Raw genomic sequence first — 15,497 nt, forward strand, 5'->3', positions numbered from 1 at the left:
CGCACCCCATCGAGGTGCATTCAATATAGTATGTGCCCTACGATCCTGGACAGCAGGCTGGAAGTTTTCGAAACAACCTCAGCCGATTTGAGTTTTGACACCTGTTTCCATCTTTTCACCCTGGCATACCTTCTTTGCTTGGAGCACTTGCTTTAACACTGGTAATTTATGATCCTTGGTCGAAATTCAAACTAAAAATTATTTCCTCGCTAATATGCAAGGCAGTCCGATATCTCACCCCGATTTCCGTTTATAAAAAAACTGCATATTCATTTTGTCGGCGAGGGTAATTTTATCCGCGCGCATCTTTTTCCTATCAGCGATAATGAAAAAATATTTATCTTGGGGCATCGTGAAATCTTGGTCTCGATTATTTTATTGATGTCGAACGAATGGATGAAGGATGGAACAGAAGCGGCTCTATCAACCGTTATATCACTGAATGAAAAAGTCATTCACTTGAATGAAAAGGATCTTGACGATGCAGCAAAATACACAGGACTTGCAGAAGACTACTCCTTAGATCCTGAATACGAAAAAAAATTCGTGAGAAAGATCGACTGGTATATCCTACCAATGATTGCAGCACTGATGTCCTGTCAGTTGATGGACAAAACAACCAACTCTTATGCGGCGGTTATGGGGCTTCGGACAGATCTTAAGATGAGCTCGCAAGAGTATAGTTGGGTAGGATCATCTTTTTATCTCGGCTATTTGGTATTTGAGTACCCTGCTGGGTTGGCCTTACAGAAATTACCCTTGTCCAAAACTTTGTCAGTAGCAGTGATTATTTGGGGCATTGTACTAATGTGTCATGCAGCTTGCCAATCCGCTGCAACATTTCTTCTCTGTCGTACATTGTTAGGAGTGTTTGAAGGATTTATGAATCCAGCATACATCTTGCTGACCTCTCAATGGTACAAGAAGGAGGAACAGTTTATGAGAACTTGTTTTTGGTACGGCTCTCAGGGATTAGGAACTTTATTGGGTGCAGCAATTGCCTATGGGCTGAAAGTTCACAGAGATGGAGAGCACTCGTTTGCCTCATGGAGGCTATTTTACATTATCACTGGTGTGATCACAATTTTTCTTGGTGTCGTCTCAATGCTTCATATCCCAGATCTCCCAGTGAAAGCTTGGTTCTTAAATGAAGAAGATAAACGTTGTTGTGTTGAAAGAGCTCGACACAATCAACAAGGTTTTGGAAACCACCGACTAAAACTTCCTCAACTAAGAGAAGCTGCACTTGATCCAATAACGTACCTGATCTTTATCTATGCCATGACCTATGCTATTCCAAATGGGGGGCTCAATAATTTTGGAACGATTTTACTCAACTCAGACTTTGGATTCAGCACTACCGACTCAATTTTAATGAACATGCCTGGTGGTGCCATTGATGTTGTCATCCCTCCCTTAGTGGCTATTATCAACCACAAGTTCCTGAAGGATAAAAGACTTATCTCTATGATACTGGTCAATCTTCTCTGCGTGGTTGGCACCTGTCTTCTCATCTTCACAGGCCCTAGGGGATCCAGACTTGCAGGATACTACATCATTTATACGTCAACAACATGTATGGCGGGAATAGCATCTATCGTCTCATCCAATGTTGCTGGCCACTCGAAAAAGGTTGTCGTCAGCACTGTTTTCCTCATTGGATACTGTGCTGGAAATATGATTGGGCCCCAAACATTTGTTGAGGCGCAGGCTCCGGATTATGTTGGTGCTAAGACCGCAATGCTGGTCTGTTATTGTGTTGGAGCAGCCGCTATGGGGGCGATGTATGTGATTTACTACAGGAGAAACCGCAAGTGGGGAAAACCAGCAGCTGAGACTGGAGATCTTGCTTTTGCAGATCTGACGGACAAGCAAAACCCAGATTTCAGATACGAGCTTTAAATAGAATGTATTATTTTTTCTTATCACTGTATACTTTCTCACATATCGGAGACGCGTATTCTCCTTGAATGCAATATCGCTCAGGAATACCTGCCTCCAGATGAACAATATGGTATTATCCGCTCCGCCTTGTAGGGACATATCATTCAGCTCCTTTCCTAAAATAAGTCTCCATAATAGGAAGTTGCGATTTTATCAGTTTCCTAGCCGAATCCTATAAGTACTTCGGTCCGAGCAAATCCCATCGACAACATGAAAGAATATCTTCCTTGGGAACTTCCTGCTCCTCAAAAGTATGCCTTTGTGAATGCTACGGTTATCGACTCCGCTAAGGGCGTCGCAATCGAAGGCTTGACCGTGCTGACAGCAGATGGCAAGATCGCCGACGTTTGCAAAGGTGCAGCTCCTCCAGGGTACACAGCTGTCGACTGTACGGGCAAATATCTATGTCCTGGGCTTTTTGATAATCACGTTCATGTGCTGGCAGCTCCTGGGGAGGACAACCTCAAAGATCTGTTTCAACGCCAGCGAGACACGGCTATGTTTCGTGCTGCGAAGAATATCGAGTCCATGTTGGCTAGAGGTTTCACTTCTATCCGTGACACTGGGGGTGCCGAATTTGCCATGTTCCAGGCCATTGAGGAAGGTGTCATCAAAGGACCGCGCCTTTTCTTCTCTGGCCCAGCAATCTCCCAGACTGGTGGCCATGGAGACTTTCGCGGACGCGAAATTCCTTCTGACCACTGCAACTGTCATATGCCCTCTCTAGGTGTTGTTGCGGATGGTGTGACTGAGTGCATGAGAGTTGCTAGAGATAATCTCCGCCAAGGAGCCCATTTTCTCAAAATAATGGGCGGTGGTGGTGTGGCATCTCCAACAGATAAACTTACCAATATGCAATACACGGAGGACGAAATCCGGGCCATTGTCAAGGTTGCCGAGTCCTATGACACATTTGTCACTGCACATGCGTACACCTCAAGATCTGTGCGCACATGTGTGCTTAATGGTTGCATGGGAATTGAGCACGGCAATCTGATGGACGACGAGACGGCGCAGCTAGTTGCTTCCAAGGGTGTTTACGTCACCCCAACTCTTATCACCTACAAAATCATGAGCTCCAAAGAGTTCAGCCACTTTTTAAGTGCCGAATCCCAGGAAAAGAACAAAGTCGTGCTTAACAGTGGTCTTGAATTCCTCACTCGTGCTAAGAAATTTGGCATTAAGATCTGCTACGGGTCCGATCTACTTGGCAACCTGTCGGCATACCAGACATCCGAGTTTTCGCTTCGGGCAGAGGTTCTATCTGCGGCAGACATCCTCAAGTCTGCTACTATCACTCCCGCCGAAGCCCTTAAGGTTGACCATCTCATCGGGCAGATCAAGCCAGGCTTTTACGCTGACCTTCTCGTCCTTGAGCGCAACCCGCTAGACGACATCGGCGTTTTGGACCAGTACGAGGACAACTTACGTGTTGTCATGAAAGACGGCATAGTCTACAAGAGTAACTGGGGTGAACTAAAGTGTGAGGTGAAAGCCTAGAGTCAAGTACTTTTTCTTGATGTATAAACTGAGTTTAGGGTATAACTCTGAGCAGGTATTATTCAATTCCATACTAATAACTATATCTATGGTATAAATCTTGTTTATCAGTGAGATCCAAATCAGGCTCATACTCTGGCAGAACGCCCGTTTTGAACAGTTCGTCTCTCTTTTTATTTTCCTTGATGCATTTCCATCTGTAAGCGAAAACGAGCACCTCAAATAATGCCCAGAAGGCCAAGTCGGTGATCAGACCAGTCAAATAAGTAGGGTCTTTGCTGTAGTTCCACCATTGCGGATATACAATACCTGCAAGAGAGTAGCCGACGTAGAAAGCGTTGTTGACAATGGATTTCTTGGTGTTTCCACGGACGTTCGAGGCATTTAAGCTCAAACATATGGAATAGAACGATGTGATACAAGCCCCAAGCCAAGCTCCCACTATCAGACCCCATCCATTGTCTTTGCGCATGCAAATTAGCATTATATTTCCAATGATTGGAACCAGAGTAAGAATCATAATAATGATGCATCGCTGATTAGGATACTTCCACAGCATTGCCACTCCAACCCATATAGCAAGGAACTGGACTGCCCCGGAAGGAGATGAGTATTCCATAGTTTTGAACTCGTCGTATCCGAAATTGTTGATCATCAAACTTGCAAATATAATGGGACCCGACGTAACGGTCACGCAAAATCCAAACAGAAAAGAGCTCCAAGTACTCCAGTCTGTCAAACATTCTTTAGCCTGACCCCAATCCCAAGAGTTTTTTTCTCCTCTGTCTGATTCAGCAAGAATACGGTGGACTGCAACTTGACGCTCCCTTTCGTTCAAAAACCAGGCATTTGATGGTTTTAAGGGAACCATGACACAGAAAAGAACACCAGCCACGATAGTGACTGCTCCACAAACTAGGTATCCGACTCTCCAGACTGCCATACTTAAATGGTTCTCACCTTTTCCGATTCCATAAAACAAAAACGTTGCAAGGACTTGCGTAATAGCGTTGCAAGAAATCCATATCGCTGTTCTCAGACCGTGCTCCGACTTTTTGTAGTACATCGAGGTGACAATGACAAACGATGGTGACACGCAACCCTCGAAGAAGCCTAGAAGTATTCTCATAGCTAAAAATCCTGCAAAGTTGTGGGGAGCAGCATGCAACATGCACACCGCTGCCCAAAGAACCACACAGACGCCTGTGACAATCTTAATTGGGAGCAAACTCAAAAGATACATGTAGAAAAACTGAGACACTAACTGCGCAAGATAGAAGCCAGATGTTAACCAACTGTACTGATTCCCGTCCAGATTCAAGTCGGTTTTAACTCCAAAAACAGCAGCATAAGACAATGATGTTTTATCCAAGTACTGAGAAAAGAAAACTAAGCACATCAAAGGCAAAACATACAAATCTATCTTTCGAACGACGCTGCGTTCTTCCTCGGGAGTGAAATCAATGAAATCCTTTGGAGTCTGAACATGATAGAGCTCTGTGTTGGCGTTATCCTTTTCTGTTAGTTGCATCGACATTACAAGACCACCGGATGCGTGACTCTGTCGTCTTAAATAGCCACGAACAAGACGCCAGCTTCAGATACCTTATCATATAGGTGACTAAAAAAAATCAGACTGGCTAAAATAGGAAGTTGCGAACCAGGCGATAAGGGATGTCTTACTTTCGGCAATATGACTTTAAGGCCCCAACTTCTCAACTTAAAGTCTTCAGGAAGGTTGAAATAGAAAGACTTGCGGTATATTTGGGTAAACTCTTGGCGGCAATTGAGTGTACTTGGTAATCTCTTCTAGACGTAACAAACTTAAACTTTTGTCTCATGTGCCCAAAATAAAAAACAGATAAGCTTAAATCTAACATTTTATTTAACTCGTGGATGATTAAATTCGTGGCCATCAAATCAGCAAGAAGTTTTGGGAGATGCCAAGATTGTCGAAGACGGAAAAAGAGTTGCGACAAACAAACGCCTCAGTGCAGCTCCTGTCTTCAGCGAAATGTTAAATGTGTCTATCCAAATAAGAGAACGTGTTCGCGACAGTCAGTGGCAGCGCGGAGTATGTCGGAGGTCGTCAACAGTCAGTTAGTACCACGGAAATCGCTTGATCCTTTCATTACGATGTTGAACGATGTTGAAAAGCAATATTTACATAACGTGATGCAATTCGTGCTATCATCTGTTAAGTATCATCAAGCTTTGAAATATCTACTTCCACTGGCTCATGATAACAAGCCAGTACTATACGCTCTGTGCGCATGGGGAGCCTCTTTGCGTCCGGAGGATTCTACAAAAGGATCGTCTTTGTTATTGAAGTCAATGAGCTTATGCGATCGACTCTATGGAGAAGTTGTACAATCCAAAACCAACGTTTCACAGCAAAAGCTTCTCGAGCTAGCAGTAAGTCTAACAAGTCACGTTATTGTTGGTTCCTCTATAGGAAGCTCTTTTGCTTGGAGCTCAAACTTCTTCAAACTCTGCATACTCTATAAAAAATTTGGCCTTCATGCATTTGAAAAGAATCCCAAGAATACTGACTTTACCACCTGGTTACTTCGTTCCTTTTTTTACCATGATGTGTTGAAGCTCACTTCGAGAAGAAACTCTAAGACTGCTTTTCCATTGTCTGAATATAAAAGAATATTGGATCTTGAGAACAGCCCCAGCCGAGATGTCTCAATGGATCAGTACAACCCTTTGATGGGCTGCTGTGTGGAACTATTCTTGCTCTTGGCAGAGCTTAACAATTTTTACGACGAATACAGCAGGCGAGTCGAGGCACTTTTCGTATACTATAATCGGCTAAATCCTCTGCTTGAAACAAATGATACGAATGCTCAGTACGAGATTATCACAGGTCCTGAGTATCTCGAATATGAAAATGCACGCATAGAATTTCATGATTGGCTTGATAATCAAAGCAGGAGTCTGATGGATAAAATCACATCCGCGAAGCCAAATCTACCGAATATCTCCAGCTTGGAGGACGTTCAGCAGAATGAAATTTTGTTGACATATTTTGAAGCAACACAAGTCACCTTGCAACTATTTCTTCTCTCGAAAATCCGCCGCATGTCTTCTCTTGATTATGAGGTCAAGGGTCTTGTGCTTCATCTATTCAGTGCTATGAGAGTTTTGCTTAACTCGAACCTTAGCCCATATTTGTCATTTCCGTTGTTGATAGCCGGAGTGGTTGCTGCAGAACGTCACGACCGACTGACAGTGAAAATGCTATATCTCGGAATCGTGAGCCGCAACGGGGAAACGAATATACAGCGGATCTGGACAATAATCGAGGAATTGTGGAGACTGAATCCAGATGGAAATCAGCACTTAGATTGGCAGAGTGTCATTGACCGACTGGGCTACAACATATGTGTTTGGTAGCAGATATCCTTTTGAATTTTGGGAGTAATCAAGATATATTACTCGTTGGTCACTCAAGATCGGCCTTGAAGCAACTGCACCACAATTAGATAGATTTTGGCTTAATGCGTGTGTTCATAGTGCGCACGGTCTTGACTGCGGAGCTCCTTTTAAATGTAACGCTCTTCCAAGAACGGTAATTTAAGCCTTTTTGTGGGGTAGGATAATTTTTATCGGCTAAAACAATGACCCTGCTTACCCCCCTTGGAAGATCGTGGGGCCGATAGACTGAGAAACCGTAGCCCTGTTGGCTGGGGACTGCTCAAAATGGTACCTCCTCGATTGTGTTACAGATTTCTAAACGCAATATAAATGCGCGCCGCTTTGACAATTTTTCGAGTGCCAGATGACCATACCCACTGTAGAGACCCAAAATAATTTCGAGCCAAAATTTGTTAATCCTCCAGGCCCAGTTTTAGCGCCGAACGTCCTAGACCTCTTCTCATTGAAGAACAAAGTTTGCGTTGTAACCGGAGCTGGCAGAGGAATTGGTTACCACATTGCAGAAGCCTACGCGCAAGCCGGTGGACGTATAGCTGTTTGGGATTACGAGGAGCCAGCAAAGGCAGCAGCCAAAATTAGTGAGAGCACTGGTGCAGAAACAAAGTCCTACGGGTGTGACGTTGGTGATCAACAGAAGGTTAAAGAAACTGTTGACCAAATAGTTAAAGATTTTGGAACCATTGATGTTTTTGTTGCGAATGCTGGTATCCATATTGTTACGGACGGGGTTATTGATGCTCTAGATGAGGATGGGTCGAGATGGTCTAAAGTTATGAACGTTAATCTCAATGGAGTTTACAACTGTTCAAAAGCAGTTGGTAGAATATTCAAAGAACGGGGGTCAGGATCATTAATTTTTACCGGATCTATGTCCGGTCATATAGTGAATATACCAATTCATCATGCAGCTTACAACACAAGCAAGGCTGGGGTTATTCACTTTGCAAAGTGTCTTGCAATGGAATTTAAAGACTTCGCCCGAGTCAATACAGTTTCACCCGGTTATATTGATTCTGGAATCAACAACCATGTGGACCCCACTCTACGCAAAACATGGCAGAAAGAGATTCCTCTTGGAAGAGAGGGATATCCCCGGGAATTGATTGGCGCCTACCTCTATTTTGCTTCGGACGCATCCACATACGCCACTGGGTCAGATTTAATTGTCGATGGTGGCTACACCATTCATTAGAATTCGCAACCGTGGCGAAGTTTATACTCTTCGGCTTCCATGATTATCCTTTATGGCTCAGATGCTTAGCTGGGTCGTCAGTGAACAAAATATATTTGTGATTTAAAGTGATCCTAAGTAATTGTGTTTTACAGCATCACGGCACTAGCTGGATCAATTTAGTGATCTTTTTTGATACATTTTTGCAAAATTATTCCGTTACCTGGATCAACTAGATTAAAGTGGGTGAGTATGAGTTAAGGTCCAATATGCAGAAAAACGACCTAATGCATGTCATGAATTTTGAATGCTTATAAATCTTCTAAGCATGACTTCATCGTCGAATAAAGATCTACACCAATTTCCATATTCGTATGGTGGCTTTTCGGGGAACAAAATTTCCTCGGGAACGTTTTTACCTAATTTGACATGGTTTTGATCACCGTTGAGCCTTTTGCTGGAATTGACCACACATAAGAAGCATCGAGTCTTATAAGCCACAGGCTTAGCGCTACCATTAAAGAAATGCCGAAATGCTTAGCTCATAAGATTGAACTCAGTTGCTTTGGTCAACAATTATAAATATATCTCTATTATGTGGAGGCTAACTACAGTAAAAGCCAGGAAGTTTGTACGATGATGAACAGTTATATTCTCTCACTATATTTGACTCTGACTGGTTCAATTGCTGTCCCAGTTTCAGACTCCGTTTCGAGCTCCTCAAACTCAACCACGCTAACTGAGCTTTGCGACTCGTCATACGTACAAAGTCTTATACCTTCCAACGGCACGTTGTTGGGAATTGAGCTGATTCCTTCCTCCGTTCAGGCCGTTGTTGTGGACCCATCAACTCAAGATTCAAATTCCTCGGGAGCTAGCTCAACCAGTACGTATACCTCTAAGTACTGCAGTGTCACTCTCGAGTACACTCATACGGGAAAGGGTGACAATGTGACTGTCAAATACGCTTTTCCAAGCCCTGATGAATTTTCGAATCGGTTCTACCTTGCTGGAGGTGGTGGATACTCTCTGAATTCGGATGCTACAGGCGGACTTACCTATGGTGCTGTCAGTGGAGCTACCAGTGCTGGCTACGATGCCTTTGACTATAGCTTGGACGAAGTCTTTTTGTATGGCAACGGCTCCATCAACTGGGATGCAACTTATATGTTCAGCTACCAGGCTCTTGGTGAGCTGACTGTGGTGGGGAAATATCTCACGAGAGAATTCTATGGTCTTGCCCAAGATGAAAAACTTTACACCTATTTTGAAGGATGTTCCGACGGAGGTCGTGAAGCAATGTCTCAGGTCCAAAGATGGGGTGACCAGTATGACGGCGTTATTGCTGGTGCTCCCGCATTTAGATTTGCTCAGCAACAAGTTCTTCATGTTTTCTCTGCCACTGTTGAGCACACGCTTGGCTACTATCCACCAACTTGTGAACTTGAAAAAATTGTGAATGCTACTATTGAAGCATGCGATGGCTTGGATGGTCGTGTCGATGGAGTCATCTCCCGATCCGATTTATGTGCACTAGAATTTGATCTTGAAAGTTTGGTTGGCCAGCCATATTACTGTGCCGCCACAACTAGTTCTTCTCTTGGGTTTGGTTTCAGTAAACGAGACGAGGCAAGTCAAACTAGCCATACGCCAGAGCAAAGCGGAAACATCACGCAAGAAGGTATCGCAGTTGCAAAGCAGATTTACGATGGTCTGTTTAACAGTGATGGAGAAAGGGCTTACTTTTCTTTCAGAATTGGATCGTCTCTCGATGATGCTGATGCGACATACAATGCTGATGACGACACTTGGGAGTTGAATATCCCTTCAACAGGTGGACTTTACGTCCAGAAATTCATTAAGCTTCTTGACTTGGATAACTTGGAGAATCTCGATGGAGTCACCTACGATACCTTGATTGACTGGATGAAAACCGGCATGTACAGATATTTCGACAGTTTGCAGACAACGGTCACTGACCTGACTACGTTCAGAGACTCTGGAGGAAAATTGATTCACTATCATGGAGAGTCCGATCCAAGTATTCCTCCAGCATCTTCAATTCACTACTGGCAGAGTGTGAAAGATACAATGTATGGAAACCTGACCTTTGAAGATAGTCTCAAGCAGCTTGATGACTGGTACCAATTTTACCTCATCCCAGGAGCCGCACATTGCGGCGCAAATGATTTGCAACCGGGTCCTTACCCAGAAACAAACATGGAGATCATGATCAACTGGGTTGAGAACGGCGTGAAACCAAGTGGTCTGAATGCTACAGTTTCAGAGGGTGAATATGCCTCAGAGAACCAGGAACTGTGCAAGTGGCCAACTCGTCCACTCTGGAAGTCTGACAACCTCTCAACTTTTGAGTGCTCTTTTGACGAGGCTTCCTATAAGAGCTGGACCTATGATTTACCAGCTTTTAAGATCCCTGTCTACTAAATGCTTCACTTCTCTCGTTGACAAGTTTTCTATAAGACAGTCGTTTAAGGAAAAATTAAGCAAGTATTCTATCTATTCGTATATGCGTGGCAGTGCTTCCCAATGGAAGTTCATTGAGTTTGAAGTCTGTTCACAGCATTGAAACTCTTAAATTTGAGCTGCATGATCCAACGCTTAATGCCTTTAGGCAATTTAGTCGTGATGCAAACAAATGTCGGCATGGTTAAAGTTCACATGATATGTACTACATCAGAGCCAATTCACAATAGCATTTTGGCGCGCGTAATCGGAAATTGCGGCTCAGCTGCCCATCTATTCTCGATTTCGATCATGTCTTCGAATCTTACTCTCGAACTATCCGATAACCAACCTTTCCAGCCATAGCACAGCCGTAAGTCACCGAATATAGTGTTTTATCCCAAACTGGAAAATCGCGATAATCTTATATATAGCCACCACCCCAAGCCGTTAAATGGCAATTTACTAAATCTAGCATGACTAGACTATTTGTGATTGGTGCCACTGGATACATAGGGGGGTCGGTTCTGAGCTACATCCTCAAAGCTTTCCCCGACTTCGAAATCACAGCTCTAGTGAGAACCAAAGAGAAAGCTGATTTACTCAAAAACGCAATGCATGGACGTCTAACCACAATTCTCGGGGGTCTGGATGACCTTGATTTGATTGAAGATGCGACAAAAAATGCAGACATCATCATCAATGCTGCCTCAAACAATCACATATCTAGCCTGCAGGCCATTAAGAAAGCTCTTGCTTCCAAGAAAACGTCTACCTTATTTATTCACACATCTGGGGCAGGCGTCCTTGCTGACTCCACTGATCCTGCCCACTACAATCCATCTAAGGAGTACTCCGATGTCAAAGATATTGATGAAATCAACTCGTTGCCAGATTCTCAGCCACACCGTCCAGCCGATAAACTAGTTCAAACAATTCAGGACTCAAACCCAGAATACATCAAGACAGCCATTGTGTCTCCACCAACCATTTTCGGTATTGGATCTGGATTCGACAACAAGACCTCTGTCCAAATTCCACACTTGGTGAAGTCAGTGGTGAGAGTGGGCCATAACTTCACAGTTTACGAAGGAAACACAGCTTGGAGCCATGTTCACATCGATGACTTGGCAGCACTATACACTTTGATTGTGAAGAAGTTTGTTGCAGAGGAGTCGTTTCCTTCAGGGTATAAAGGGTACTATTTTGCTGCCGATGGGACGCCGCATGTTTGGAAAGATGTGTCAGTAGCCGTCTCTAAATCGCTGGTGGCCAAAAAGCTGTTATCCAATCAAAGAATCGACCAATTATCTCCTGAAGAGGTGGAGAAGCAATTTGGCTTACCTGCACTGTTCTGGGGCTCTAACGTAAAGACGATTCCCGACCTTGGAAAGTCCATTGGCTGGAAATCTACAAAGTCGTCGGACAGCGAGTTTTGGGCCGATATTGATGTTGAAATTGAATATTTGCAGAATCATGGTCTTTTGCATAAAGAACGTTTAGCACACTAAAATGCGGAAGCTCTATCTGCCGTCGATATGCCTTTCACAAGTAAACCTATCGAATTAATAAATACATAAACGTTTATAATTACACCACACCTGCAGTGTCATCTGGTTCCTTGTTGCCATCGGGTATTATTAGGTTCAAAAAGCAGACAATTATGGCGCCAAAAATGAATGGAGTTTCAACAATAAGGTCAATTCCTTCAAGGAACCCTGCAAGTGCTTGATTTGAGCCACTGTAAGCTAAAATCTGGTTGAACCAAGAGGAAACTACAGTGCCTGCAAAACCCCATCCGAGACCACATGAAAGAATAAACCGATTCCGTCTGGTCCATGGAACCGATGAGAGAACTTTTATACCTGCAACACCAATAGTTCCGAAAAGAAATACTTGCATTCCACCAAACACGGGTAGAGGCAAAGCCGCAAAAGTAGCAGATATCTTGGAGAAAATACCCATGAGAATCAGTAACATGGCTGCAACCCATCCTGCTTTTCTCGAGGCACATCCAGTGAGTAGGATCACTCCATTGTTAGCAGCCTGAGAGACCATAGGAAGTCCTCCACCGACGGAGGCCAAAAGACTGCCTAATGCATCACACATTATTCCTCCTTGAATACGAGACTGAAATTCGACGCCAGACGTTTTTTCGTGACTTGCCTCTGCTGTGGCAAGGATATCAGGTATGCAACTGATACCTTCAACAATAAACATTAGTAAAAGCGCAAGAATTAGTGATCCATCCACCGAGTAAGTATAATTCTTGGTCCAAAGGAAGTCTGCTGCAGGAGCAGCATGGATACCTGATGCGTCCCAGTAGCCGCAGGCTGCTGATATGATGCATCCTATGATAAGCCCCAAAATAATCGACGAACTTTTCATAATTGGCGATCCAACAAGGTTGATGATAACGATGGATACGAAAGTGCAAAATCCGAGTCCAATGTATGCTCGAGATCCCCACTCAAAATCGTGAGAGCCGGTGCCGCATCCTCCACCATATTGCAGGCAATTACTACCTCCTCCCCAATTCTTCATACCATTTCCCGAAAGGTAAATAGCAAGCAGAAGAAGCAGTGTGCCTGTGACCATATTAGGGAAAATTCGTTTAAGAATTCTTGGTGGAACAAATGCTAAAAGAATCTGGATCCACACAGTGCATAACATCGAGCCAAGAAATGCCCCAAAGGCATCCGGGCAGGGAAGATAAGTTCCATCTGAAGCTATAGGACAAGTCCCTTTTGAATACCGAATTGAAGAATATGAGTATGCTATACCGACAATATCAAATGTGGGCCCAACCACTGACAAAAGCCCTGTGCCAACGTAGTAAGGTGTTCTATAAATGTGAAATCTGGTAATTTGGACAAATGTCGCAACCCCTGCCGTGATAAGCGTACAAGAAACAAGGTGCTGTGTTTGCTGAGCATCGAAATACAAGGCATCGCCCATCAAAAGCGGGACAGCGACAAGACTGCAGATCAATGTTAGACAATGTTGAAAGCCGAGTATAACAGCCAATAATATGGGAATATCGTCGTTACATCCAAAATACGGTTGATCGTAATGTTTGAACTTCTTGTTGAAAGGCCAGATCGCAGGGGTAAAGAGAAAAACGTAGTCGTAATCACCTAACCATCCATCGCGTGTGGTAAATTTTCTATAAAGATTTTTCAGTCTATTTTGCTCAATATCAGTGATCTCCAATGCATGAGAGCTTTTTGAATCAGACATCTCGAGACAAGATCCAAGGTCAGAGAGTTTTGGGTAATTTGCCGAAATATATAATTAAGTAGTTTAAATTTGTGTCTTGAATCCATCACCGACTCGTGCCGACTCGGGCCGCCGAAACTGATAAGAAAATTTTTATGCACCCTGCATGATATCGAACCCAAAAAAATTTAGCGAAACCCGATAGCGATAAAAACTTAGCTTAGTGACCATAAGCATTTTTCACAAGATGGTGCCGTCAAGAGCTTTTGAAAAGATTGAATTTACAGTCTACTATGGCATGATTGTTCACACTCCGAGAATAGGTGACCTGGAGGTGATTCCTAACGCAAGGATAGGCGTGGACAGCAGCGGAATCATAACATACGTAGCAACAGGTCCTTTGCTAACTACTATCGAAGGTGAAGCGCGAACCCGTGATCCATCTCTCCAAAGTATCAATGTCGTTGACATTACCGCCTCTGGGTTCAGAAAGTTCTTTATTCCTGGCTTTATAGACACTCATATTCACGCTCCTCAATTTCCCAACTGTGGTGTTTTTGGCAACTCGACCCTGTTTTCCTGGTTGACCAAGTACACATATCCAGTCGAGATGGCATTGGAGGACCCCATAAAGGCAAAGGACGTCTACAATAGAGTTGTTCAAAAAACTCTCTCTAACGGGACTACTTTTTGTGCATACTATGCCACTATTCATACAACTGCAACTAATATATTGGCTGATTGTGCTTTCAAACATGGCCAGCGTGCATACATCGGAAGAAGTTGTATGGACTGTGCAAAAAAAGAATACACGGATCAACATCTTGAAGACGGAATACACTCGACTAAGACGGTAATTGAGCACATAAAGAGCATTGACGCAAACTACGAACTGATCAAACCTATATTGAGTCCGCGCAATGCCAATAAGTGCTCGTCCGAGTTTATGCTGTGGCTGGCAGAACAAAGCCGTGAACAAGGCATTCCGATCCAAGCTCATCTAAGTGAGACTGAGGACGAGGTCGAGCAAATTTTGAAGATGTTTCCTGACTGCAAAACCTATGCCGAAATATACGACTCACACAAGCTCCTCACCGAGAAGTCCATTCTAGGGCACTGTATTTTTTTGAGCAATGAAGAATTGAAACTTATCAATGAACGCAAGAGCTCTATTTCGCACTGTCCAACTTCTAATAGCTGCCTTACTTCAGGGGAGGCCAGACTGAGATGGATAATTGACAGCGGGTCAAAAGTTGGTCTTGGCACCGACGTTTCAGGTGGATTTTCTCCATCGATGCTCACTACAGCAAGACACGCGGTACTTGTTTCTCGACATGTTGCCATGAAAACCAAATCTGACCACGATAAAATTTCAGTCAACGAATCGCTGTACCTAGCAACCCTCGGAGGAGCAAAAGTTATGGGTATGGAACAAGAGCTTGGATCATTTGAGGTGGGTAAAAAGTGGGAATGTCAGCTAATAGATCTAGACACCAAAGAATCTCCTGTTGACCTTTTCGATTTCCTAAACCCTTCCGTTGAAGGACTACTGGCAGGAGACCCATTGCACATTTCTAGGTTCCAGGATCTCATTGACAAATGGGTTTTCAATGGAGATGATAGGAACGTGAGAAGGGTGTATGTTAATGGTCGATGCGTACTTGACAAGGATTTAGTTGATCGGAGCTAATAGATACGGCCAGTAATTAAACAATATATATAGGCCAAATCCGCCAGGGAACTGCATTACCTGTTG

General features: G+C 43.7%; 9 protein-coding genes across 9 annotated transcripts; 7 read left to right on the forward strand and 2 right to left on the reverse strand.

The window, feature by feature from the left end:
* Positions 1-381: 381 nt before the first annotated feature.
* On the forward strand, positions 382-1,902 carry OGAPODRAFT_24593 (uncharacterized protein; the record flags this gene model as incomplete). The annotated part of the gene is made up of 2 exons (XM_018355278.1): positions 382-450; positions 472-1,902. The coding sequence occupies 2 exons, from the start codon at positions 382-384 to the stop codon at positions 1,900-1,902; spliced, it is 1,500 nt and encodes a 499-aa protein (XP_018209584.1).
* A 252-nt stretch (positions 1,903-2,154) lies between these two features.
* Positions 2,155-3,444, forward strand: OGAPODRAFT_13501 (uncharacterized protein; the record flags this gene model as incomplete). Its single annotated transcript, XM_018353370.1, has 1 exon — positions 2,155-3,444. One exon carries the CDS (start codon positions 2,155-2,157, stop codon positions 3,442-3,444), a length of 1,290 nt encoding a protein of 429 aa, XP_018209585.1.
* A 73-nt stretch (positions 3,445-3,517) lies between these two features.
* OGAPODRAFT_8894 (uncharacterized protein) lies at positions 3,518-4,981 on the reverse strand (the record flags this gene model as incomplete). Its single annotated transcript, XM_018356921.1, has 1 exon — positions 3,518-4,981. The coding sequence occupies one exon, from the start codon at positions 4,979-4,981 to the stop codon at positions 3,518-3,520; it is 1,464 nt and encodes a 487-aa protein (XP_018209586.1).
* A 599-nt stretch (positions 4,982-5,580) lies between these two features.
* On the forward strand, positions 5,581-6,846 carry OGAPODRAFT_13503 (uncharacterized protein; the record flags this gene model as incomplete). The annotated part of the gene is made up of 1 exon (XM_018353371.1): positions 5,581-6,846. One exon carries the CDS (start codon positions 5,581-5,583, stop codon positions 6,844-6,846), a length of 1,266 nt encoding a protein of 421 aa, XP_018209587.1.
* OGAPODRAFT_16707 (uncharacterized protein) lies at positions 6,553-10,568 on the forward strand. The gene has a single exon (XM_018354614.1). It carries the CDS (start codon positions 8,699-8,701, stop codon positions 10,502-10,504), a length of 1,806 nt encoding a protein of 601 aa, XP_018209588.1. The 5' UTR covers positions 6,553-8,698; the 3' UTR covers positions 10,505-10,568.
* OGAPODRAFT_50649 (uncharacterized protein) lies at positions 7,232-8,080 on the forward strand (the record flags this gene model as incomplete). The annotated part of the gene is made up of 1 exon (XM_018355672.1): positions 7,232-8,080. The coding sequence occupies one exon, from the start codon at positions 7,232-7,234 to the stop codon at positions 8,078-8,080; it is 849 nt and encodes a 282-aa protein (XP_018209589.1).
* A 430-nt stretch (positions 10,569-10,998) lies between the features above and the next one.
* OGAPODRAFT_8897 (uncharacterized protein) lies at positions 10,999-12,033 on the forward strand (the record flags this gene model as incomplete). The annotated part of the gene is made up of 1 exon (XM_018356922.1): positions 10,999-12,033. One exon carries the CDS (start codon positions 10,999-11,001, stop codon positions 12,031-12,033), a length of 1,035 nt encoding a protein of 344 aa, XP_018209590.1.
* A 79-nt stretch (positions 12,034-12,112) lies between these two features.
* On the reverse strand, positions 12,113-13,762 carry OGAPODRAFT_50416 (uncharacterized protein; the record flags this gene model as incomplete). Its single annotated transcript, XM_018355662.1, has 1 exon — positions 12,113-13,762. One exon carries the CDS (start codon positions 13,760-13,762, stop codon positions 12,113-12,115), a length of 1,650 nt encoding a protein of 549 aa, XP_018209591.1.
* Positions 13,763-13,988: 226 nt separating this feature from the next.
* On the forward strand, positions 13,989-15,431 carry OGAPODRAFT_50441 (uncharacterized protein; the record flags this gene model as incomplete). Its single annotated transcript, XM_018355663.1, has 1 exon — positions 13,989-15,431. The coding sequence occupies one exon, from the start codon at positions 13,989-13,991 to the stop codon at positions 15,429-15,431; it is 1,443 nt and encodes a 480-aa protein (XP_018209592.1).
* Positions 15,432-15,497: the final 66 nt, after the last annotated feature.

This window comes from Ogataea polymorpha, assembly GCF_001664045.1.
Source record: "Ogataea polymorpha strain NCYC 495 leu1.1 chromosome Unknown OGAPOscaffold_5, whole genome shotgun sequence".
Lineage (NCBI taxonomy): Eukaryota > Fungi > Ascomycota > Pichiomycetes > Pichiales > Pichiaceae > Ogataea > Ogataea polymorpha.